General features: G+C 39.2%; 1 protein-coding gene across 1 annotated transcript; it reads right to left on the bottom strand.

Moving 5' to 3' along the window:
• Positions 1–10,274: 10,274 nt before the first annotated feature.
• LOC131292926 (uncharacterized protein K02A2.6-like) lies at positions 10,275–13,785 on the bottom strand. The gene is made up of 3 exons (XM_058321024.1): positions 13,696–13,785; positions 11,478–13,144; positions 10,275–11,319 (listed from the first exon to the last, which is right to left on the bottom strand). Exons 1-3 carry the CDS (start codon positions 13,783–13,785, stop codon positions 10,275–10,277), a joined length of 2,802 nt encoding a protein of 933 aa, XP_058177007.1.
• Positions 13,786–21,374: the final 7,589 nt, after the last annotated feature.

Genomic DNA, 21,374 nt, shown 5'->3' with positions numbered 1-21,374 from the left:
GAATGCTCATCTTCTTTACCTCCAAGAGACATCCTTGAGCTGCATAGGTAGGTAGAAGATACTTTGGAAACGGTAGACGGTAAACCGCATAAACTTCTGCTGAACAAACTTGAGCCTGTACACAGTCACAATCGACAAATTAACGAATCCTGCTGAATAATAACACCTTCAGGCTAGAGTATGTTGAATTTCATCCGCATGTCGCGAGATGAAACCTGCATCCAGACTCTGAGGTCCTTGGTTGCGAGCAAATGAAATAGGCGGAGTCCACATACCGTTCAATCAGTTACAACAAGGTACTAGTATGTTTCAAATATGTTAAGTTCAAAGTAAATTCAACAAAGGCATAGAACTTAAAAAGAAATTTTGTTTCGTTTTCAATCGATAATCGATTTACACGTTTCTCAATTATTAAGATAGCATCCTTGAAAACTAAATAAACTAGTATTATTCTGAGAAGCCATGTTGGAAAGATAATGTTTGCAACAAGAGTCTTAAAATTAGATTGTTTGAAATATTTTATTCAAAAAAACATAATATAAATCGAAGCATCAAAATTATTTTGTTATTGTAATTAATTCAAAATGTTTGACATACCAGGATATGCTGGTTGAATACATTTAATGATTTTATTAGACCTTTGCATACCTTAAAATTTTCCCAAAACATTAAGATTATCTTGATAATAATCATAACAGAACACTATTTTTGTAGTAGGGTAAGTGCACCCATAGTGGAGCTAGTACCAATAGTGGTTGTAGTGGAATAAAATCCTAGCTCCACGCCGATATATATACAATGGAGTTATTTATTCTTCTATGAAATGTTCTTTGATCTTCTGCGGAGTGTTAAAAAGACGAACCATCTCATTTCGTAATATATAAGCTCCAAAATTCATATTTTCTAAACAGGTCGTCCCAACATGCTGCATTCCTTAAGAATCTGTAACGAATATCATGATTTCCTTAAGGCTATAAATCACTACAAAATCATTAAAACCATATGTTTTCGCTACTTGCATACCCCAATATAATTGATTTATACGAACTTAGCATAATTTTATTTAGAAATTTTAGCATAATGTTATTATATTTTTATAGTTTTTACCATAGTGCCATTATAGGCACAAAAACCCAAGTTGTTCCTATAGCAGCCATAGATTTTTTCACAAGTATATTTTAGTTTTATTCCGGTTTTGGCCAATATAATCAGGTAAATTTAGTGGTTTTATCCTGTTTCTACAAAATAAACAAAGCGGAACTGGAGAGAAGGCTCAGCAGAAGAAGCAGAGGAAAGAAAAAAGAAAGCGGGCGAAGGATACGCTTTAAAGCATACAGTCTGTTCTCGAGTTACGCGGTTCTCGACTTACGCGGATTCGGAGATACGCGGTTTTCAAAATTTGACAGTAGATTGGGTTTATTACATCGATTTAAATTCCTGAGATTAAAATTTGTGTAAATTACACATTTGCATAACTTACGCTTTTAATTTCGTTTGTTGCAATTTATGTAGTTTGAATACGCTTGCATTGCATTCATATTAATGGACAAAGAAAAATTTTGAATATTCGATGATACATGTACACAATAGCTCGATCTCTTAACTCCTAATATAAACTATGTGTCAAGCAATATTCGAGATACGCGGAAATTCGAGATACGCGGATTTCTGTGGAACGCAAAAACCGCGTAACTCGGGAACAGACTGTATACTATAGTTTTAAGCTGTAATATTCAGAGCGTTTTTTATGAATTAAAATTGGACATATTACGGTAAAACAGAACAGTCTTTTCAATGACAACGCATTAGGCAAGGAGTATTTTACCGTTCTGTTTGAAATATGCTTCAAAAATAAGTTATAGTCAAAATATATTCAAGTTTTTCGTACTACCACCACTATAGGAACACGATACTACAACTATAGGAACCATACCACCATAATAGGAGCAACCGACTAGGACGAACAATACGCTTTTTTTCGTGTATTTTGTATGGTTTACGGTGAAAATAGATGTTTTTCAGAAGAAAAGTCATGTTTCGATCATAATTGTTTCAAATATGTAGAATATTGTGTTCTTAATACTAATAAATTACACCTATTTGGTATTTACAGTACTAAGTGCACCACTATTGGTACAGTTACCCTACATAACCACTGGATTCAACTGCATTAAATGTACGAACATATACAAATAATTTTAAGTTCAGATATTATTTATAGTAGATGTCATTTAGATAGCCGTAAATTATTTTCTCTAGATTACTTCCAGGCATACCAGACATCAGGCGTAAAACATACCTTATGTAGTGCCTGCCTTTTATATTCAGCTCAAATTAAAAAAATTTAAGTATCATTTTCCAGCATTGTGTTAATCTCCTCCATAGTTGGAACTCTTAGGCAAATGCGGATCAATCCATTCCGAGGTCTGAAGCAGTGGGAAATCGGAAGGTTGCCAGATCGTTCACTTGTGCTAAAAATTATGATATCAAAGGCCAATGATGAGTATTTGTTTTATAAGAGTTTAAAATTCTTTTAATCGTGTTACTTTTTCGTTTTCGTGACTCCATTATACTCATAGCCAGGCTCGGGCAAAGCAGTACACGTTCCATCCGCATTCCAAACGATGAAGGGGGGCTCGTGTTGTGAATTGTTGTGATCGCTGTTCAATTATTGAAATTTTGATTGATTGTTGAAACAACAACTTTAAAGTGGTAAATTACACTTTTGCTGGTGGCCTGAGAATCGTAAGCACTTTGAGCCAAACGAATAGATCAGACCGAAACAAAACAAACGAACACAATTTTCTCCATCACATTATAAACGGGTAAAACATTTTGATAAAGCAGTGTAAGAGATAAGTTAACACGTTAACACGTTAGGCGCTACGTCGGCCCCGTGGGGCCGACACTGTTTTTCCCGTAAGCCGGCGTCAGTCTGGAGATAATAGGTGGAATCGCATACGAATTTGTTTAACCTTCAGGGCTACGACCAAAAATACCTACGTTAACATACGACCGCCTACCCGGGTAGGCCATACGTTTTGTATGGGGGTTTGCATTTTGCTGTGCTTCAAAGCTAATATCTTTTGTTCTAGATGCCGTAGTAAGTTGAAATTTTCAGTAATGATACTTAAGAATGTTTTCTAACACATCCCATTCAAATAATAATATTAAAAATTCGATAAGTAAGTAATTTTTTCATTCAAATATATTTTATCCCATAGATCTACAATCGCCAACTCTTTAAACCATACATTTTCAATAAGTTATTGTGTTTGTTTATACTTCTTAAGTTTCTGGTGAAGTAACTTCTTGGTGCCTTCAACATTTTTGCTTATAAATTGAAATTTCAAAGATGTAGAAATATTTTTCTATTAAATTTTACGGTAAAAGAGTAAATGAGGCCCCGGGCTAGATTCTCCTCTTCCTACTGGTTCACATTTAGCGCCTGAAGCTATGCAAAGCGCGACACATGCATTCGTTTCGAATTTTTGAACGCTAACGGTTCGCTTTAAAGACCATAACGGTTTAAACTAATCACCCAGTGGAGGTTGAATGCGGGTTAATATACTTTTACATGTTAAGTTACTAGTAAGTAAACTATACCACACATGATGGACAGCATGAAACAATGAGTTTAGCCGAAGAAATGATTTGGAAACGGCGGCGCGCCCGCAGCGAGCGAAGCGAGCGGACTGCGCTAGGTCTACCGAAAAAGAGAGTTTGTTATAGTTTTGAGAAATAAGGGGGGCCGGTGGGCCCCCCTCATACCGCACCCATAGGTTGATTGCGTAGCCGAAATTAACGGTACACACTACGGTTCAAATACTCGTAGGTTGAATTTAACGAATTAATGTATCACCAATTGCATACATTCAGTTTAAACGTCCACAAGAGGTGTAGCCACGATCGAAAACATGGCGGCCGGGGCCTCATTTACTCTTTTACCAATTTTACGTTTTGGAAATGTTCATGTTCCTCAGTAAATTCAGTGGCATATCTGGAGGAAATTATTCATTTTACATTGTAACAACTGATATTTAAGCCTTAACATTTTAAAGCTTAGATCATATACATAAATTCGATCGTTTTGTTTCAAACGATAACAGTTTCTTTTGTATTTAATTCAACCCGTTGCATCATGATTTTCTTGCAATTAACAAATTATTATTTTATGTAGCAAATTATGGAAGTTCACCTGGAATGCATTCGTTGCCGCTGTGTGGTCCAAAATGTTGCATAATTTGCATATTTGTACATCGTCTTCGAGTTTATCTCATTACTAATTGTTCGAGGAGTTCGTGGAGTAAAACAGTCTTTCATAGTGTGTCTTAGATAAATTTGGATTGTTTTCAATATAAATATAAAAAGAAAAAAACGAGGGGCACCTCCTTTCACCTACTGGTGGTTTGTCTTGGTACAGAAAAATATAAACTCTCGGACAAAACGTATGACTTACCCTGGTAGGCGGTTGTAGATTTAAGGGGTATAAATAGAAAAATGGTGTAAAAAAATACTTAGAATAAAAATAAAAAGTCGGTTTTCGGCAGAATGATAGAGAACATGTTGCTTGAGGCATTCCAGGAATTTCGAGTCGATATAACTGTTCAATTCAAAGTAATTGCAAAATAAAAGGGCAAAACTTACCCAGGTAGGCGGTTGTAGATCTGAAGGTTAATAGGTAGATGGTGGCAAAATATTGTATATTCTGTATGAAAATGCCACAATAGCCTTACTGGATGAGGTTATGTAAAATAATCTCAAATTATAATTTTGGAATACATTATGATGCTGAAAGTATTGTCTATTACGAATACTCGTTAGTCATAAGTATTGGGTTTTACCTTGTTCCTTTCGAACCATCTCATTACAAATTGTAAGTTCCATTTTGTATTACAACGTTGTATCTATTTGTGTTGATCTATTGTTAGTGATACTGGAATATGTTTGCACAGGTCAATAAAAATTACGATTCATTATTTTCATCCGGTGTCTATCTTAAAGCCACGGCGAAAGAGTTTCAAACTGAGCTGTGGAAATTTATGTTTGACAGGAAAACAACCAGGCACTATTTTCTAGCATTTTAAAACCATGATGGTTTTGTGTATCAAGCAATTAGAGATAACAGGGGCTTAACAAGCTTACCTAGGAATTGTTTTCAAAGCGTATTTACCAACCGTACAATGAGACAAGTTCTTGGAGTGTGAAACAATAAAACAACAAAAGACGATCCTCCGGGATTAAGATCAATGTTCGAGATGTTCCTGCGCCACTGTTTCTTTTTGAACATAAAATGGCCAACCTAAAATCTGCACTCACTACCCGAAAGCCTACATGCTCGTTGGAAAAAATATGGTAGATGTTTTCAGAGATGGATTTTTGTATTGTACAAGCATTGATCAAGATATGTTTCATATAATTTCAAGGCAAATGTAAATTCAAAGATTGCTAATACGGTTTTCTTTTATGCTGCACCTATCAATGAATCAAAATAATTATTTTAAACCCAGCGTTACTGTAACAAACAGCAAAATATTCCTTTCTCAATTCGAATAAAGAATGTAAGATGTACAATTCGAGAAACCTACAATTTGTCCAAATTAATCAACATGTCAGCATAAGACAAAGCGAAAAAAGGACGTGACATCTGCGTTTCCCAGTCCAATTGATATTGGCTTTTCTTCGTTTCCTGTTTTAGTTACTGGACATCCCACAGATAGATCTATTACAATGTTATGCGAAAAATATTTTTATTCGGTTAACAAATATATTTCACCGCGTTAGTAATAGAGCTCCAAATGGTCCAACATTTGGAATGTACACTAAAATCATTCTGACCTGCACGCCGAATAAAGAGGAAACCAAATTTATGATTATTGACTGGTGAGGTTCGATGTTTAAATCGCAGCTGGGATTGTAAAACACAATATTTTTGATAATAATTTAAACATAAACTCGAACTCCTATGGGACCTGCCTTATTACGCTACCAAGAGGCACTATGATGTGAAATTGAATGCCAAAATTAAATTTTGACAGTCCAGAGACTTCATCATGTCGCCGTTGGTGACCAATGCGATAAAATAGTCAAAGATGTAATGTAATTTTTACAATTCTAGCATATTTGGAACATAGATTTCAAATTACCATAATCTTTATTACCTCGATTTTCGTCACTTATGTATGGTGTACTGGTCATGGTGTTTGATTGAAAGATTGATGATCCGAATCTCAATTTAAATATTTTTTTATTGTTCTAATATTTTCTCTAAATGTTTACTTTTCATGGTCCCTCGGCAAGACATCTTGGTTCTTAGTATCCTTGGTTTGAGTCCCATTTCTAAAGCATGACCATAACTAAATTGAACCAAAGAAAGCGCGCTACTGTGGCGCCTCTAGCGGCGTCAGCCAGAAACTAATATTTTTAGTAGTATAAGTAAACAGTTACAATGAAGTTGTGAAAGTTTCAGACCTGTACTATTGTTTTTCGCGAAATGCCGTACAATGGAAATTGAACGACCAAAAATGAGTCCGCACAAATAACTGGATCGCCGGTGGACAGATTGACAAGGCCTGGAATCCATATTAAAAGCAAAAAAAAATTAAAAGTATTTTTCTTTTGCACAATTATACATAAGGTTTGTTTTAAAAATAGGTTTTTACTATTTACGTGTTCCCTGTTCCTATAAATTCACATACTTTTTTTTGCTGAATTTTCGACCTGCCATTATTCCAAGGTTGTCTTGGATTGGTACTGGGCCAATAAGATCCATTTAGTACCAAAACCAAATTTCCCAGAGTTTCGCCCCATCGAAAAATTCTAGGCAATCACAAAACTTCATTTTAGACGAAGTGTTGGAACAGTTAGAGATGTTCTTCGCAAGAAGAAGTGATCGGAGGTTGCGAAAACGGTGCCCCTTTCCACGATACGGGCGCTTATGCAGGAACCAAAAAACAAAACACATGAATTTATGAGAACAGGGAACACGTAAACAGTTTTACGTGTTATAACTATTTTTATAACAAACCTTATGTATAACTGTACCAAAGGAAAATACTAATCATTTTTGTATTTATTTTTTGAATAGTTTCTCGACCTATTCAATTTGCTCAATTGTCCTGGTGCTCCAGTGATTTGTGCGGACTCATTTTTGGTCGTTCATTTTCCATTGTACGGCATTTCGCGAAAAAAAATAGTACAGGTCTAAAACCTTCACAATTTCATTGTTACTATTTACTGATACTACTAAAAATATTAGTGCCTCGCTGACGCCACTAGAAGCGCCACAGTAGTGCGATTTCCTTGGTTCAATTTAGTTATGGTCATGCTTTACTTCAAGTTTCAATTGAAAAAAAAACATGTTCCACGTGCACTTTCAAATAGGTAAAGGCCTTGGGACTTTAGAATGGAGGATAATAAAATTAAAGATTACTGGTATGACGTGTTGATAAACTAAATCAATAAACATGATAAAATATTGTGGTGATCAATTAGAGAATATATAGCATCTAGCCTGAGATTAATTGAGTCATTATGTGATCAGCCACGGGCTTCAACCTACGAACACCAGGTTGAAAGAGAGGTTCTTCAGCTAATCGGTCTGAAAGCTTAAAAAAGGATCGCGTCCTTGAATATTCAAAATACATGCAAAACTGCTAAAAATTATATCCAATCAGTACTTCAGATTGCTCTCTCTATATAGGCCCCTATAACCGAATCATTCAACCAAGCACTCGTTAAACAACCGAAAAAGTTCCGGTAGATAGTTTTTGGATGCAGTTATTCAAAACAGATGAATTAATTAAACGTGAATTTTATTCTGTCATGGAGTCTGTCAATAAAAAATAATCCCTAGACCATTTTGAAATTACAAAGATTAAAATGCTAGGTGGGGAACCTACTGTTTAAAGGAAAGATCGCAACAGGAAAATTATACGGTACCGATTTCCTGTCACAGGTCGAGGGAAGGCCATTCTGTCAAGCACGGGCAAATATTACATGTTTGCATCGAGATGGACGTTAAGATTTCAGATTAAAAAGATTACGATGTATTTTGCGTTGATTTCATGAAGCTAAGCTACAAACAATGTACGCGAACTGGCTTATTTTGTGCCAAAGTTATAAAGGAAAAATTGATAGAAAATGTAGACACACATTAACAGCGTTCTAAATGAACACATTGATCATTGTTGAAATTTTGTGACAATTTAAATATTTGTCGAACTTTAATAAGTAATAAGTTTTTTCGAGAGATCCTTGTTTACTTTTAATTAACATGAATGCTTGACGAAATCAACTAGCTATGTGTTACTAACACAGTTATGACGGAGATAATTATTAACCAATATACATAAACTTACCAAAAATGTTTAATTTTTTGTTGGCTAAATAGAAAAATATTATGTTTGGTAAAAAGCTACAGGAAAAGGAAGGAAGGAATAAGGTTGAGACAGAATAAAAAATTAAACATTAGTTTAAGATATGGTACACCATATACTATACACAGCTTAGTTGGTAAAGTAGTTGGTTATCCAGTAAGTAACAGCGTAGTTGGTAAAATAAAATTGCGGTGCATCGCTTGCAATATACTGGTCCTTATCACTATTCCATGTTTCTCATTTGAATAATCATCCAACATTGTTATCTTGTGCAACGAAGAAACAACGGGGTTGTATTATGTAATAAGATATTATGAATATCTCTAAAAGGAATAAATAAAGACATGATAATGATATTCGGTATTTCAAAAACAATTGAATAAAGCTAAGCCATGAGCAAAATAATGTAACGGGCTTAAAGTCATCATCTGAATAACGGCTAGTTTGAGTATCGTGGTCACTGCCATCTAGCGGCACGCGCAATGATTGCGCGGCTGATTTAGCCAGAACCGATTCAGCTATGACACAATTTTCCAACTATGGCGGCCATTTAGTAATGTAACTCACTTCGAGCTCGAATTCTGCTCGAAGTCGCTCAGCGCCGCACTCGTGAGAGGGGGGGGACATCATACTTTGTTCTTACCAAAAAAAAAGATAAACTAATCGGCAGTGAGTTTTTAGTGACCAAAAAAAAGTCTACTGAGTGTAGTGTCTTAGAAATGTAAGTAATTTGTAAGCGTAGTATAAGTGATCGATGTAAGTTAGACATAAGTATATGTGCAAGGATTATAATAAAAGGTTAGTCGTTGATCAGCATTCAAACAAGCAACAAGTCCGCATAATACTGAGGAAGCGTTATTGAAGAAAGTAAGGAAAACGGAAGGATGTGGGTGCACGACCCCGGCGAAGAGAAAAAAATCACAAAAACAACATATGGACACATATGAATCCATAACCTATGTGTTTGCGCGCGGTTCACGTCCTGGCCAAGCGAAGGATTTGGCCGTCTAGGACCCGTGAATTCGTCAACCAACGGGCTTAACGCAGATTGGGTGTTCTGCGGAATTGGGAACCGAAGAAGAGATGTTCTCTGCTGCTCAGGACCTTGTACCGATCTTAACAAAAATCTTCAACAAATCCTTGTAGTCTCGAAGCTTTCCGTTCCTTTGGAAATCATCATGGATGTTCCCTGTTCACAAAAAGACGGACCACCATGCTATTCGCGTTTAGCAAATTGTTTGAGCTACTTCTAGTCAAACATCTCCAGCGAGGATTTCGACTTTCGATCTTTTCTGTTCAACATGGTTTAATGCTAAATAGATCATAATGTGTGTTGCGTATTTTACTTAACAAACTTTATTTTCTTCTCAATATTTCACATGAGGGTTTACAGACGATCTACTTGCAATGCTAGTACCAGCGAGAGTGAGAGTTGTGTCAACTGTCACTGAACTAAACGTCAACTGTCAATGGACTAAATGTCATTGCGTCAAATCCAATACATAACACTCCTCCCTTCTTAAAGATGTCCTACGGTGAGTAACGCGAAGGCGGGTGTCGTTGTCGAGACGATCGACGTACGATAGGCTGGTCATCGTTGGCTCGGGTCGGACTTCCGGTCGGTGTATCATACGATAAGTCGGGTTATGATGACTCTGATGAAACAGACACAGTTCGGGGAGAGCTGACCAATGGTGTCTGTGACGGTTCGGTTGACCCGTAGTAGTGCCTGCGACGAGTAAGCACATCTCTGGCATGTGGAGGTCCAGGCTCACTAGGTAGGTCGGCTGTTCTGTTGTCCAGGGCAGGTCGCATCTGGTCGACATGACGCTTCATCTCGATGCCATCACACTCGATGAGGTAGTGTAAGTCGCCTAGCCGTGTGACGACTGTTCCTCAAATCCACTTGTCCATTCTCGGATTACCAGAAAGACAATAAACGAGTTGTCCTGGCTCGAACGTACGGTACGTTGGATCGAAGGTTATTCGTTGCTTCTCCGATGCTCTGGTCTGGACGGTTTGCGGACGGAGTAGGTCGAGACGTGACCGAATGTTTCGCCCTAAGAACAGTTTAGCTGGGGGCTCGCCGGTTTCACTATGCGGTACTTTGCGGTACTGAAGAAGGAATTCGTTCAGATTCGCTTGAAGTGTAGAGCTTGTAGAATTCATTGCCTTCAAAGCTCGCTTGACGGTCTGAACGTAGCGCTCTGCTTGCCCATTGGTAGCTGGATGGTACGGCGCGGAGCGTTTGTGGAACTTAACACCACTTCGTTGCAGGAATGAAGTAAAGTCTTCCGCAGTGAATTGCGTTCCGTTGTCGGTCACAACTGTCAGTGGCGATCCGTAGGATGCGAATAGTTCATCCAGGATGTCGATGGTTGCTGCCGTTGTGGTTGAGCGAGTCACTTTCACCTCAAGCCACTTGCTGTATGCATCGACGATGACTAGCAGCATTGCACCGGCAACGGGTCCAGCGTAATCTATATGCACACGCTCCCAGGGGTTGGACGGATACTCCCAATGGTGTTTGTTGAACTTAGGAGGTGCTGACGCTGTCTGTACACATTCGTGGCATGCTTTGGCTAGCTTCTCGATGTCCTTGTCTATCCCTGGCCAGTAGACGTACGATCGTGCAAGGGATTTCATCTTGACTACGCCAATGTGCGCGGAATGCAGGTCTTTGAGGATTGCAGGGCGGTAGATCTCAGGAACGACGACGCGATGTTCGAACAGCAAGCATTTTGCGACCGTCGTGTACTTTGCTTCTGGTGATTTGTACCCTGCTTGTATTAGGTTTCTTCCCAGTTCTAAGTCGTTGAGGATCTTTCCTAAGTGGTCATCTTTTCGCGTTTCACGTGCGATTTGCTCGGCTCTGATGGGCAGTTGTTGGATTTGGTTGAGCACGAAATCCTCGAACGCATCTATATCGTCATTTCCTCCCCTGCAAAGAGAGAGAAGGTTTCGCCTCGGACTGTGTAGAACGGCTCGGTACGCGCGAACAGTAATCGGCGTTTTTATTTTCGTTGGTCGATCGATGTACCACATCGAAATTAAAGTGCGCGAGGTAATCCGCATGGCCAACCCATGCGACTTATACACAGTATTGGCAACGACTTTTCGGGATGCAGGATTTGCGTCAACGGTTTGTGATCCGTAACGAGCGTAAACTTCCGTGCGTAAAGGTAGTTGAAAAACTTTTTGACGGCCCATACAATCGCTAGCGCTTCTTTGTCGATCACCGGATAGCGTTGTTCCGTAGGTGACATGGTACAGCTTGCGTACGCTATGGGTCGTTCTGTCCCGTTGTTCAGTCGATGCGAGAGTACTGCTCCGAGGCCTGTCTTGCTAGCGTCCGTTGCTAGTATCAGTGGTAGTGCCGGGTCGTACTGGATAAGCACTTGTGGAGAGATCAAGATGTTTTTTATATCTCGAAAAGGTTCGTCAGCTTCGGCTGTCCATTCAAATTGCTCTGCAGACAAAATACTGCGTAACGGTTTTGCTCTTGTAGACAAATCGGGTATGAACGCTGAGTAGTATGTGGCTTTTCCTAGAAACCGCTGCAGTTCTTCAGGGTTAGATGGTCTTGGTACGTCTCGAGTCGCTTCAATGTGTTTTGTAGACTTGTGTCGTCCTTCGCGATCGATGCGGTGTCCTAAGCATTCGAGTGACGAGGTAGCAAAAACACATTTCGAACGATTGAGCTTCAAGCCACTTTGCTGGATTCTACTCAAAATGCGCGTCAGAGCTTGTAGCAGTTCTTCAAAATTTTTGGCAAATACGATGATGTCGTCGTAGAAGCTAACAACATTCGTAAGTCCTAGAAGAATTTCCTCCATTCGACGTTGCCAGATCGCGGGTATGTTGGCGGCACCATACACAGCACGCGTTGGACGTATAAGCCCGTGTGTAGTGGTATTTAAGGTGAGTATTTTCCGAAACTCTTCGTCTATCGGCAAGTGAGTATACGCATCGGTGATGTCCAGGTGGCAGAAAAGTGTAGCTCCTTTCATCTGGTTAAAAATGGTATCTACTCTGGGGATCGGATGTTCGTCGATGATCATTCTCGGATTCACAGTAGGCTTGTAATTTTCGGTGATTCGAATGCTTCCATTTTTCTTAGCCACTACGTGCGTCGGCGAAGCCCACTCGGAGTACTCCACCTTCTCATAGAAACCAGATTTGAGTTTCTTTTCGATTTCCGCGGCATACTTATCGCGTAATGCATATGGAACATCTCGTGCTCTCGCGAAAATGGGTGTGGCATCGGGTTTGAGATGTACTGAAGCGGGTGGACCTGTCAGTTTACCGGGTACTTCGCTAAACACATTATCATAACTGTTGAGCAACGAGTTCAGTTGAGTTTCACGGTCTGATGTGAGCTTGGAACTGATGGTATTCACCGCTGCGTTTGGAGCTATCATTTTACCGAGGTCTAACTGGTCCGCGAAGTGTGCGATCCACTCACGACCGAAGAGCGAGTCTGTTTTCCCAGATACGACATACAGGTTAAGCTTACGCGTTACGTCACCTACTTTTACGTTCACCGGTAAGCGACCAAGACAATTGATCCGATGTCCCGTATAGCTGGTAAATTGTCTATCCGTTGGCTTAAGAGAATATCTTGCCTTAATTGCCCGTAACGTCGTTTCGCCTATAATCCCGCAGGGTGCTCCTGTGTCCAATTCCATTTCGGTACGCTTGCCGTCTATGTTCACATCGATCATCAGCTTGGTAGCGAAAGCTGTATTTCGAACTGAGTTTATTGGCTGTACCGAATCGATGTGATAAGTAGGGACCTGGTTGCTTCTAGATCGTTCTTGTGTTGCACTACCTGAGCGGCAGACTTTTGAGAGATGTCCCTTCTTATGACACGTGTTGCATAAGGTATTTCGAAAACGGCAAACACTTCTTGGGTGTGATCCACCACAACCATTGCAGGGCGTAGCTGCATTGTTTCTCTGTTCCGTTTTGGAGCCGTATTGTCGATTTTCCCATGACCATACCCATGAAACATTTTTGAGAGTTTTCGCTCATTTTTTAAAGGGCTCCGCCTCTGATAATGGGGGCGACCGCGCAAGCAATACTGAGCCGCGATTTAGATGTCTTCTGTCGCTTTCGCGCCCAAGGGGTCCGTACTCCGACTGAGCTCTCGGAAGCGTGGATCATATGGAATCGATGGAACGAGAGAATCGGTACAAGAGAATCGAGCGATCGTTCCACCGACGGACAGCGAAAAGCAAAACAACGCTATAGCGAATGGCGGTGCTTTCGGTTGCGGCGCTGAGTTTTCACCAGCACTTCGTTGCTCAGCACTTACTTGTTGGAGGGCGGGTCCCATGGATTCCCTCAATGCTTGGATGAGCATTCCAGAGAGTGCCTGCACCAGCTCCTTATTCTCGTTGTTCATCGTTTTCGTGTTTTAGCGTGCACCGCAAGTAAACTCGATGTCTGGAGATTTTTCCACGTGCTTTCGCTAACCTCACTTTTTTTATCGGGATGTAGGTGTGCTCGTGTGTGATGTATCGCGTGGTGCTGCAGCCTCGTTTGCTCGTACACCGATGTATCGTACACGCTAATGGAACTTTTTTCAGCACTATCCCACTTCTGACACCAAAATGTTGCGTATTTTACTTAACAAACTTTATTTTCTTCTCAATATTTCACATGGGGGTTTACAGACGATCTACTTGCAATGCTAGTACCAGCGAGAGTGAGAGTTGTGTCAACTGTCACTGAACTAAACGTCAACTGTCAATGGACTAAATGTCATTGCGTCAAATCCAATACATAACAATGTGCTTCCGGGTGTTTATACGGGCTTCCTCGCTTACTTCGACTCCGTCAATCATGCCCTGTTGCTTGAAAATTGACAATGTATGGTGTTTGGACAAGGGTTCAGCTTGCTCGATGCCCCGATGTCCCGGACTACGAAACAAGCATACTCCCTCCTCTTGCCCTTTGGATTCCATCCCGCTATGCACCTACACGGTAGAAGCATGGATGGAAGGGCTTCTGTCCCTAGGTTAAAATCTCAGTTTACGGACGCTGTGGCACGCAACTAACTCCTGAAGGGTGAAAGCGCGTGTCGCTAAAGGACTAACAGGTACCCCCTGCCTACCAGGGTCATGTTTCCCAAGCCTAAAGCGACGGACTCGGTGCAGTGCAACTTAAGCGGCTCAGGAGATCGATCCGACACCAATACCTCCTAAAAACCCGAAAATGGGGACTTGCTCTTGTTCTTGAGGCATGGCCTCTTCCCTTTTACTGCACTTGGCGTGCTGACTCGTTCTGCGATTTCTCGCCCTCTTTCTGCACTTGCGTGCTCTCCTTCTCCTCTGCACTTGACGTGCCCTCCTTGCACTTTCGTGCCTGTAGGTGCCACGATTGAACAATGTATGGTGTTCATGGTGGCCTTCCTCAGTAGATTCAGAATTTCTTGACTGGAAGATGCATTCAAGTCAACATTGGTTCGAGCTTTGGTGCTCCATTCTGCAACATGAATTAGCAAAAATGGTTTCACTGCTTCAAACCAATACAGTCAAGCAAGCAATGCTGCTAGATCTAGAGGAAATATATGAAAAAACTATTAAAACTGTATTAGATGGCATAATACCGTATCAAAATATGAATCTTTCAGAAAGTCAAATAAAAACTATAGTTGACAAAAAAGATAATGATCAATACCGCCAACACCTTCAGCGTACATTTAATTATATGCTCATCCTTCGGCCTGGTAGAAACATAATTGAGTGGTATGCGTTAATGAGCTGGCCTAGTGGGCGTGTCATAGTGATGCACGAAGGCTCAACCATACACTTCCCTATTGCGCCAGCAATCGGCGTGAAGGTTAGCCGTGCGCAGCAGCAGCCTAGACGTCGGGTGTTTCCTACATTATGGCGAAGCTACACAAATATTCACTATATTGCACGCGTTCACTTCACCTCACTGAACTGGACCGCACCTGATCTTTCTAAAGAATCATCTTTCCCAGACCGATCACCGTTAGCGGCCTAATTTTGTATGCAAGGGAGATGTCGCGGAGACCGAGCATCTTTTGTGGCAACATTTTTTATGTAAGGGAAATGGCACGGAGAGTCATTTCTGTTAGTTAAGCTACAAAAAAACAAAAAGAGGAACAAATTCGCGCAGAAACGAGTACAGCTCGTAAAGCAAAGAAAGTCTCTGTAGCTCAGAGTTCGAAAGCTAAGTCCGCTGCAAAAAATGCTAAGTACACTATTTGATGGCGGTTGAAATGCGTTTCTATAATTTCAAGTTGATCATTGAATATTGTTGAATAAAGCAATGGAATTTAATGAACTACATCCATTTTGTTCTAAGAGCGCTAAGCAAGGCACATAACAAAAACCAGGCGCCAAAATCGGAACATGATGTGCCACATAAAGAGTTTGTTGAACTTGAAGAAATATTAATCTTCGTGTTTCTCATTTATTTTAGTAATATTCTATGGAAGTTAGATTAACTTTGTATACACAATTTCCTCAACAGCACCAAATATGGTCCATCAACGGTAGAAGATAATTAAATATGCTCCAGAAAGAGATTACGAAGAATACACATCAGTCAAGACAACGCAAGCGTATACATTGTGGACAACGCCATCGCATACATTGTGGACATCGCCAGAGCATACATTGTGAGTCAACATTCGATCATCGCGACGCGGCACCCGGACCACAACATTATGCTGAGTTGCAGCTTCCCATAGCAACGCGGACCGCCCGCATTATGCTGAGATTGCAGATTCCCGCAGCGACGCGGACAACCTAGAATCAGAAGACCGTGAACCAACGATCCAGATCGCGAACCGATCATCAGTTGGTATCCAGCATCCGAAACCGATAGTTGGGTATTAACCCGCACATTATGTTGTAGGAAATAAAGTTTAAGTTTTTTTAAAACTCAAACACCAGCAGCAGTGCGTTAACTGGCGCCCGAATAGGGACCGCGCTATGTGAAATTAAGTACAAGTGAAAGTGAAAGTAACCACGCTAGAGTGATAGTTACCACCGAATCCCAAACTTAAAAAGACTTTCCTGATCGCCGAGTGCAGCCGTGTAAAAAGGATCCCGAGTCACCTGTGCAGTTAGCAGCTCACACAGGACAAAAAGGAGCCATCCATTACACCGAGAAGGAAGTCATTCACAGCCGGTTTTCCAGAAACTAAACTACGCCCGCTAGAGGAGCAGTAAAACACAACGCCCGTCAGAGGAGCATCATAAATCATAAAACCATCGCCCGATACAGGATGCGTATGGTACTGTAAGTAACAAAAAAAAAACAGTAAGTAAAAATTGTGAAACAAAAATCAAAAGTGATTATAAAAACGTGATTAACAAATATTAAGTAAAATTACCTAGTGAAGTGAAAAACGTGTTAAAACAAAAAAATCCTGGAGGATCTTATAAATTCATTACAATCTTTTTCCTTCAAAATGTCGAGACCAGACCTTGACCAAATTATTCCGATCCACCGCTTTACTTTACAAAGCCAGATGGAACAAGTGTAAGTCCCGAAAGTTTTGAAAAAATCCCTGATTTGGTAAAGGATCTACCAAATTTTACTGGGGATCCGCGAACTGATTAGCTGGTTGAACGACGTAGACAGCTTGGTAAAACTGTACCAAACTAAAAGTACAGACACACTTGAACGCCAAAACAAATACCATATGATCTGCAAATTTATTCGCAGAAAAATCCGCGGTGAAGCGAACGATTCACTCGTTGCTTCAAACGTAGGCATTAATTGGAACCTGATCAAAAAAACATTGGTCACGTATTACGGTGAAAAGAGAGATTTGGAAACATTAGACTTCCAACTTATGAGCGTGCAGCAGAAGAACCACTCACTGGAAGTATACTACGATGAAGTAAATAGATTGCTCTCGCTTATAGCAAATCAAATAAACACTGACGAAAGATTCACACACCCCGAAGCCTCAAGAGCTTTAATCGAAATGTACAACAAAAAAGCAATCGATGCTTTCATGAGAGGACTGGATGGAGACGTTTATAAATTCATTAAAAATTATGAACCGACATCCCTTGCAGGAGCGTACAGCTACTGCATTTCATTTCAAAATATTGAGTGTAGAAAAATGCTAACCAAACCAAGGCCATATATTCCACCAACGGCACCAAGGAATATGATTCCCTTACCGCCACCAACGCCCATAAGATATACAAATCCACCTCCGCCACCAAGGCCTTACCATCCCAAACCGTTCACGGGAAACAGAAATTTTAATAATTTCGCCCAAAAGAACAACCAACACTACCAACAAAAACCATTTAACAATTTTCAACGTCAACCGCCACCAGAGCCTATGGAAGTTGACCATTCCATCAGAACACAACAAGTGAACTATGGAAACCGCCCTAACTCAAACAACGTTCGACCCCCAAAACGTCCCAGGGTCAACAATATCCAAACACAGCCAGGACACTCAAATACGGTGAACCACATAACGGATGCCAATCCGCCACAACAATTCGAAAACGGTAACCCCGCGAACAACACAATAGATAACAACACATTACAATCGTTCGAGAGATACCTCCGAACTATTGAAAAACAAGAAGGATGCAACTTCAGTGACACTGTCGAAGTCGCAGAACTTAATTTTTTAGACTAAACTCGGCGTTGCCTTACTTTCTTTTTTATGGTAACGCCTCGGAGCCATTAAAAATGCTCATTGATACCGGTTCTAATAAGAACTATATCCACCCGAAACATGCTAAAATTTCTCATAAAATTGATAAACCATTTTATGTATCTTCAGAAGCAGGAGATATAAAAATCGAAGCTTATTCACAAGCTCGACTATTCAAACCCTTTTCAGATAAAATGTTAAAATTTTATCATCTTGAAAACATGAAATCATTCGATGCCATAATAGGGCACGATTCACTGAAAGAAATCAAAGCAGTTATTGACACAGCCAATGATGAATTAATCATTGACGGCACAAATGTAATACCCCTACAACAATATGAACTACAGGAAGTAAATAAAATAAACATCCGCGATAGTCATCTCAACCAAAACGAAAAAATACAGCTACATACCCTATTACAGGAATATCAGGATCTTTTCCAACCACCTGATTCTAAATTACCTTTTACCTCACAAGTAAAAGCTACCATAAGGACAGAAAATGAATCCCCAATCTACAGTAAAACTTATCCTTATCCCCAAGCACTTAAAGGTGAAGTTAACAGGCAAATTGAAAAACTACTAAATGATGGAATTATCAGACCTTCAAAATCCCCATACAATGCACCAGTGTGGATTGTTCCAAAAAAACTGGACGCTGCCAATGAAAAAAAATATAGACTTGTCATAGACTACAGAAAATTAAATACTCAAACAATAAGTGATAAATATCCTATTCCGGATCCATCTACTGTTTTAGCCAATTTAGGCTCAAATAAATTTTACACTACCCTTGATCTAGCATCAGGATTTTATCAAATACCCATGTCGGAGAACGACATCGAAAAAACTGCATTTTCGATAAACAACGGAAAATATGAATTCGTACGCATGCCCTTTGGATTAAAAAATGCACCCTCCATATTCCAACGCGTCATGGACGACACATTAAGAGAACATATCGGAAAAATATGTCACGTTTACATCGATGACATTATCATTTTTAGCGAAACAGTTGAAGAACATCTGCAAAACTTGAAAATTGTCTTAGACACATTGCGAGCCGCAAATTTCAAAATACAGCCAGACAAATCCGAATTCTTAAAAACAGAAGTAGAATTCCTAGGATTCATTGTCTCAAGTGAAGGACTTAAACCAAACATAAAGAAAGTTGAAGCCATAAAAAAATTCCCAGAACCACAGAACCTCAAAGAACTGAGAAGATTCTTAGGACTGTCAGGTTATTACCGCAGGTTTATTAAAAACTATGCACACTTGGCAAAACCCATCACAAAACTCCTAAGAGGGGAGGATGGCCATCGCCAAATTTCAAAAAACGAATCAAAAAATGTTCCAATTAAATTTGATCAAAATGCAAAGAACGCATTCCAAACCTTGAAAGACATAATATCTTCTAATGATGTTTTAGTTTTTCCAGATTTCCAGAAGCCATTTGAACTGACAACAGATGCATCAGATAAAGCACTAGGAGCTGTGCTTTCACAAAAATGCCACGACGGAGATAGACCAATAACCTTCATTTCCCGAACTCTTTCCCAAACTGAGGAAAATTATGCAACAAACGAAAAGGAGATGCTTGCCATCGTGTGGGCACTACATACACTGAGAAATTTCATATACGGAGCGAAAATTAATATCCATACTGATCATCAACCATTAACATTTGCTTTATCACCGCAGAACAACAACGCAAAGCTGAAAAGATGGAAATCATTCATAGAGGAACATGATTACCAGTTATGCTACAAACCAGGAAGATCGAACGTCGTAGCCGACGCCCTTTCCAGAATACAAATTAACTCACTAACACCAACCCCGCACTCAGCTGATGAAGACGATAATTCATATATCCCTTCAACAGAAGCACCTATTAATGTATTCCGCAACCAACTAATATTTAAAATCGGAACTAATTCCTCTTCCGAACTAATAAGCCCTTTCCCGAAATTTAAAAGGCATATTTTTATTGAACCAAATTTTACTACTGATTTTATCAAAGATAAATTCAAAAAAGTTATTAATCCAAACGTAATTAATGGAATTCATACAGATGAACAAACAATGGGAATTATCCAAGAAGTTTATAAAAATCTTTACAATCCAAAAACAGTTAAAGCTAGATTTTCTCAAATTCAAGTCGAAGATCTTTGCGACGTAGAAAAACAAATCGAAGAGATTAAAAATATCCATAATTTTGCACACAGAAATGCTAAGGAAAATTCATTGCAATTCATAAAAAAATTCTTCTTCCCCGGAATGCGAAAAAGTATTCAAAATATTGTTAAAAATTGTGAGATATGCAAAACCGAAAAATACGATAGAAAACCACAAGTATTTATACCAGTAAAAACACCAATACCGACATATCCAGGAGAGATAATTCATATTGATATATTTGCATACAACGCAAACTTTTTATTTATCACATCAATTGATAAATTTTCAAAGTACGTTAAAATATGACCGATAAAATCGAAATCAATCGCTGACATAAAGGAAGTATTACTACAACTTTTATATGACTGGGACTTGCCAGCCCAAATTGTTATAGACAACGAATGTACTTTTGTATCGAATGTAATCGAACAATCAATACTAAATCTTGGAGTCAAAATCTTCAAAACTCCAGTTAATCGTTCAGAAACGAATGGTCAAGTAGAGAGATGCCATTCGACTATCAGAGAAATAGCGAGATGTACGAAAAAACTCAATCCAGAAATGAGTATTATAACATTAGTGCAACAAGCCGTTTATAAATATAATCATAGCATTCACTCATTCATAAAGGACACACCAAGAAATGTGTACGTAGGAGAACGATCAGATGATCCACAAGAAAGAGCAAGAATAAGAGAAGCTACAAATGAAAGAATACTCGAAATATTCAAAACGAATGATGAAAAAATCAAAGATGAAAAATTTAAAGACTATGAAGAAAACGAATATGTATATGAAAGGAAGAAAACAAATAATAAACGCGAAAGTCGTTTCAATATAATAAAAGTAAAGGAGAATCATCCAACGTATATAATCGATTCAAATAATCGAAAAATTCACAAAATGAATCTAAGGAAGTAAGCAAAAAATTTTAATACAATCTTTAAAATTCTTTTAACTATCGTTACAGAGTGATTACAACCCTGTTTATCAACCTTATAGTAGCAGATATAAGCATATATGATCTTAGTAATAATCCCTTAGCTATAATACCAATAAGTAAAGCTAAAGTTCAAATCGGATATGTAAGGACGATACATCCAATCGATTTAGCAAACATAGAAGAAGCAGTAGAGAGAACGTTAG

The sequence above is a fragment of the Anopheles ziemanni genome, unplaced genomic scaffold (assembly GCF_943734765.1).
Source record: "Anopheles ziemanni unplaced genomic scaffold, idAnoZiCoDA_A2_x.2 scaffold_36_ctg1, whole genome shotgun sequence".
In the NCBI taxonomy this organism is placed as follows: Eukaryota; Metazoa; Arthropoda; class Insecta; order Diptera; family Culicidae; genus Anopheles; species Anopheles ziemanni.
The sequence above is the reverse complement of the archived record's forward strand: the minus strand, read 5'-3'. Positions and strand labels throughout refer to the sequence as shown.

What these genes read in the sequence shown, in the direction of transcription:
- LOC131292926 (XM_058321024.1), bottom strand. Translation starts at nt 13,785, where the DNA reads ATGAACAACGAGAATAAGGAGCTGGTGCAGGCACTCTCTGGAATGCTC. An exon ending in TGGGACCCGCCCTCCAACAA is followed by an intron (nt 13,145 to 13,695) that starts GTAAGTGCTGAG and finishes GATTCGGTACAG; the next exon opens with CCAATAAACTCAGTTCGAAA. An exon ending in GAAAAGTCGTTGCCAATACT is followed by an intron (nt 11,320 to 11,477) that starts GTGTATAAGTCG and finishes CTCTCTTTGCAG; the next exon opens with GGGAGGAAATGACGATATAG.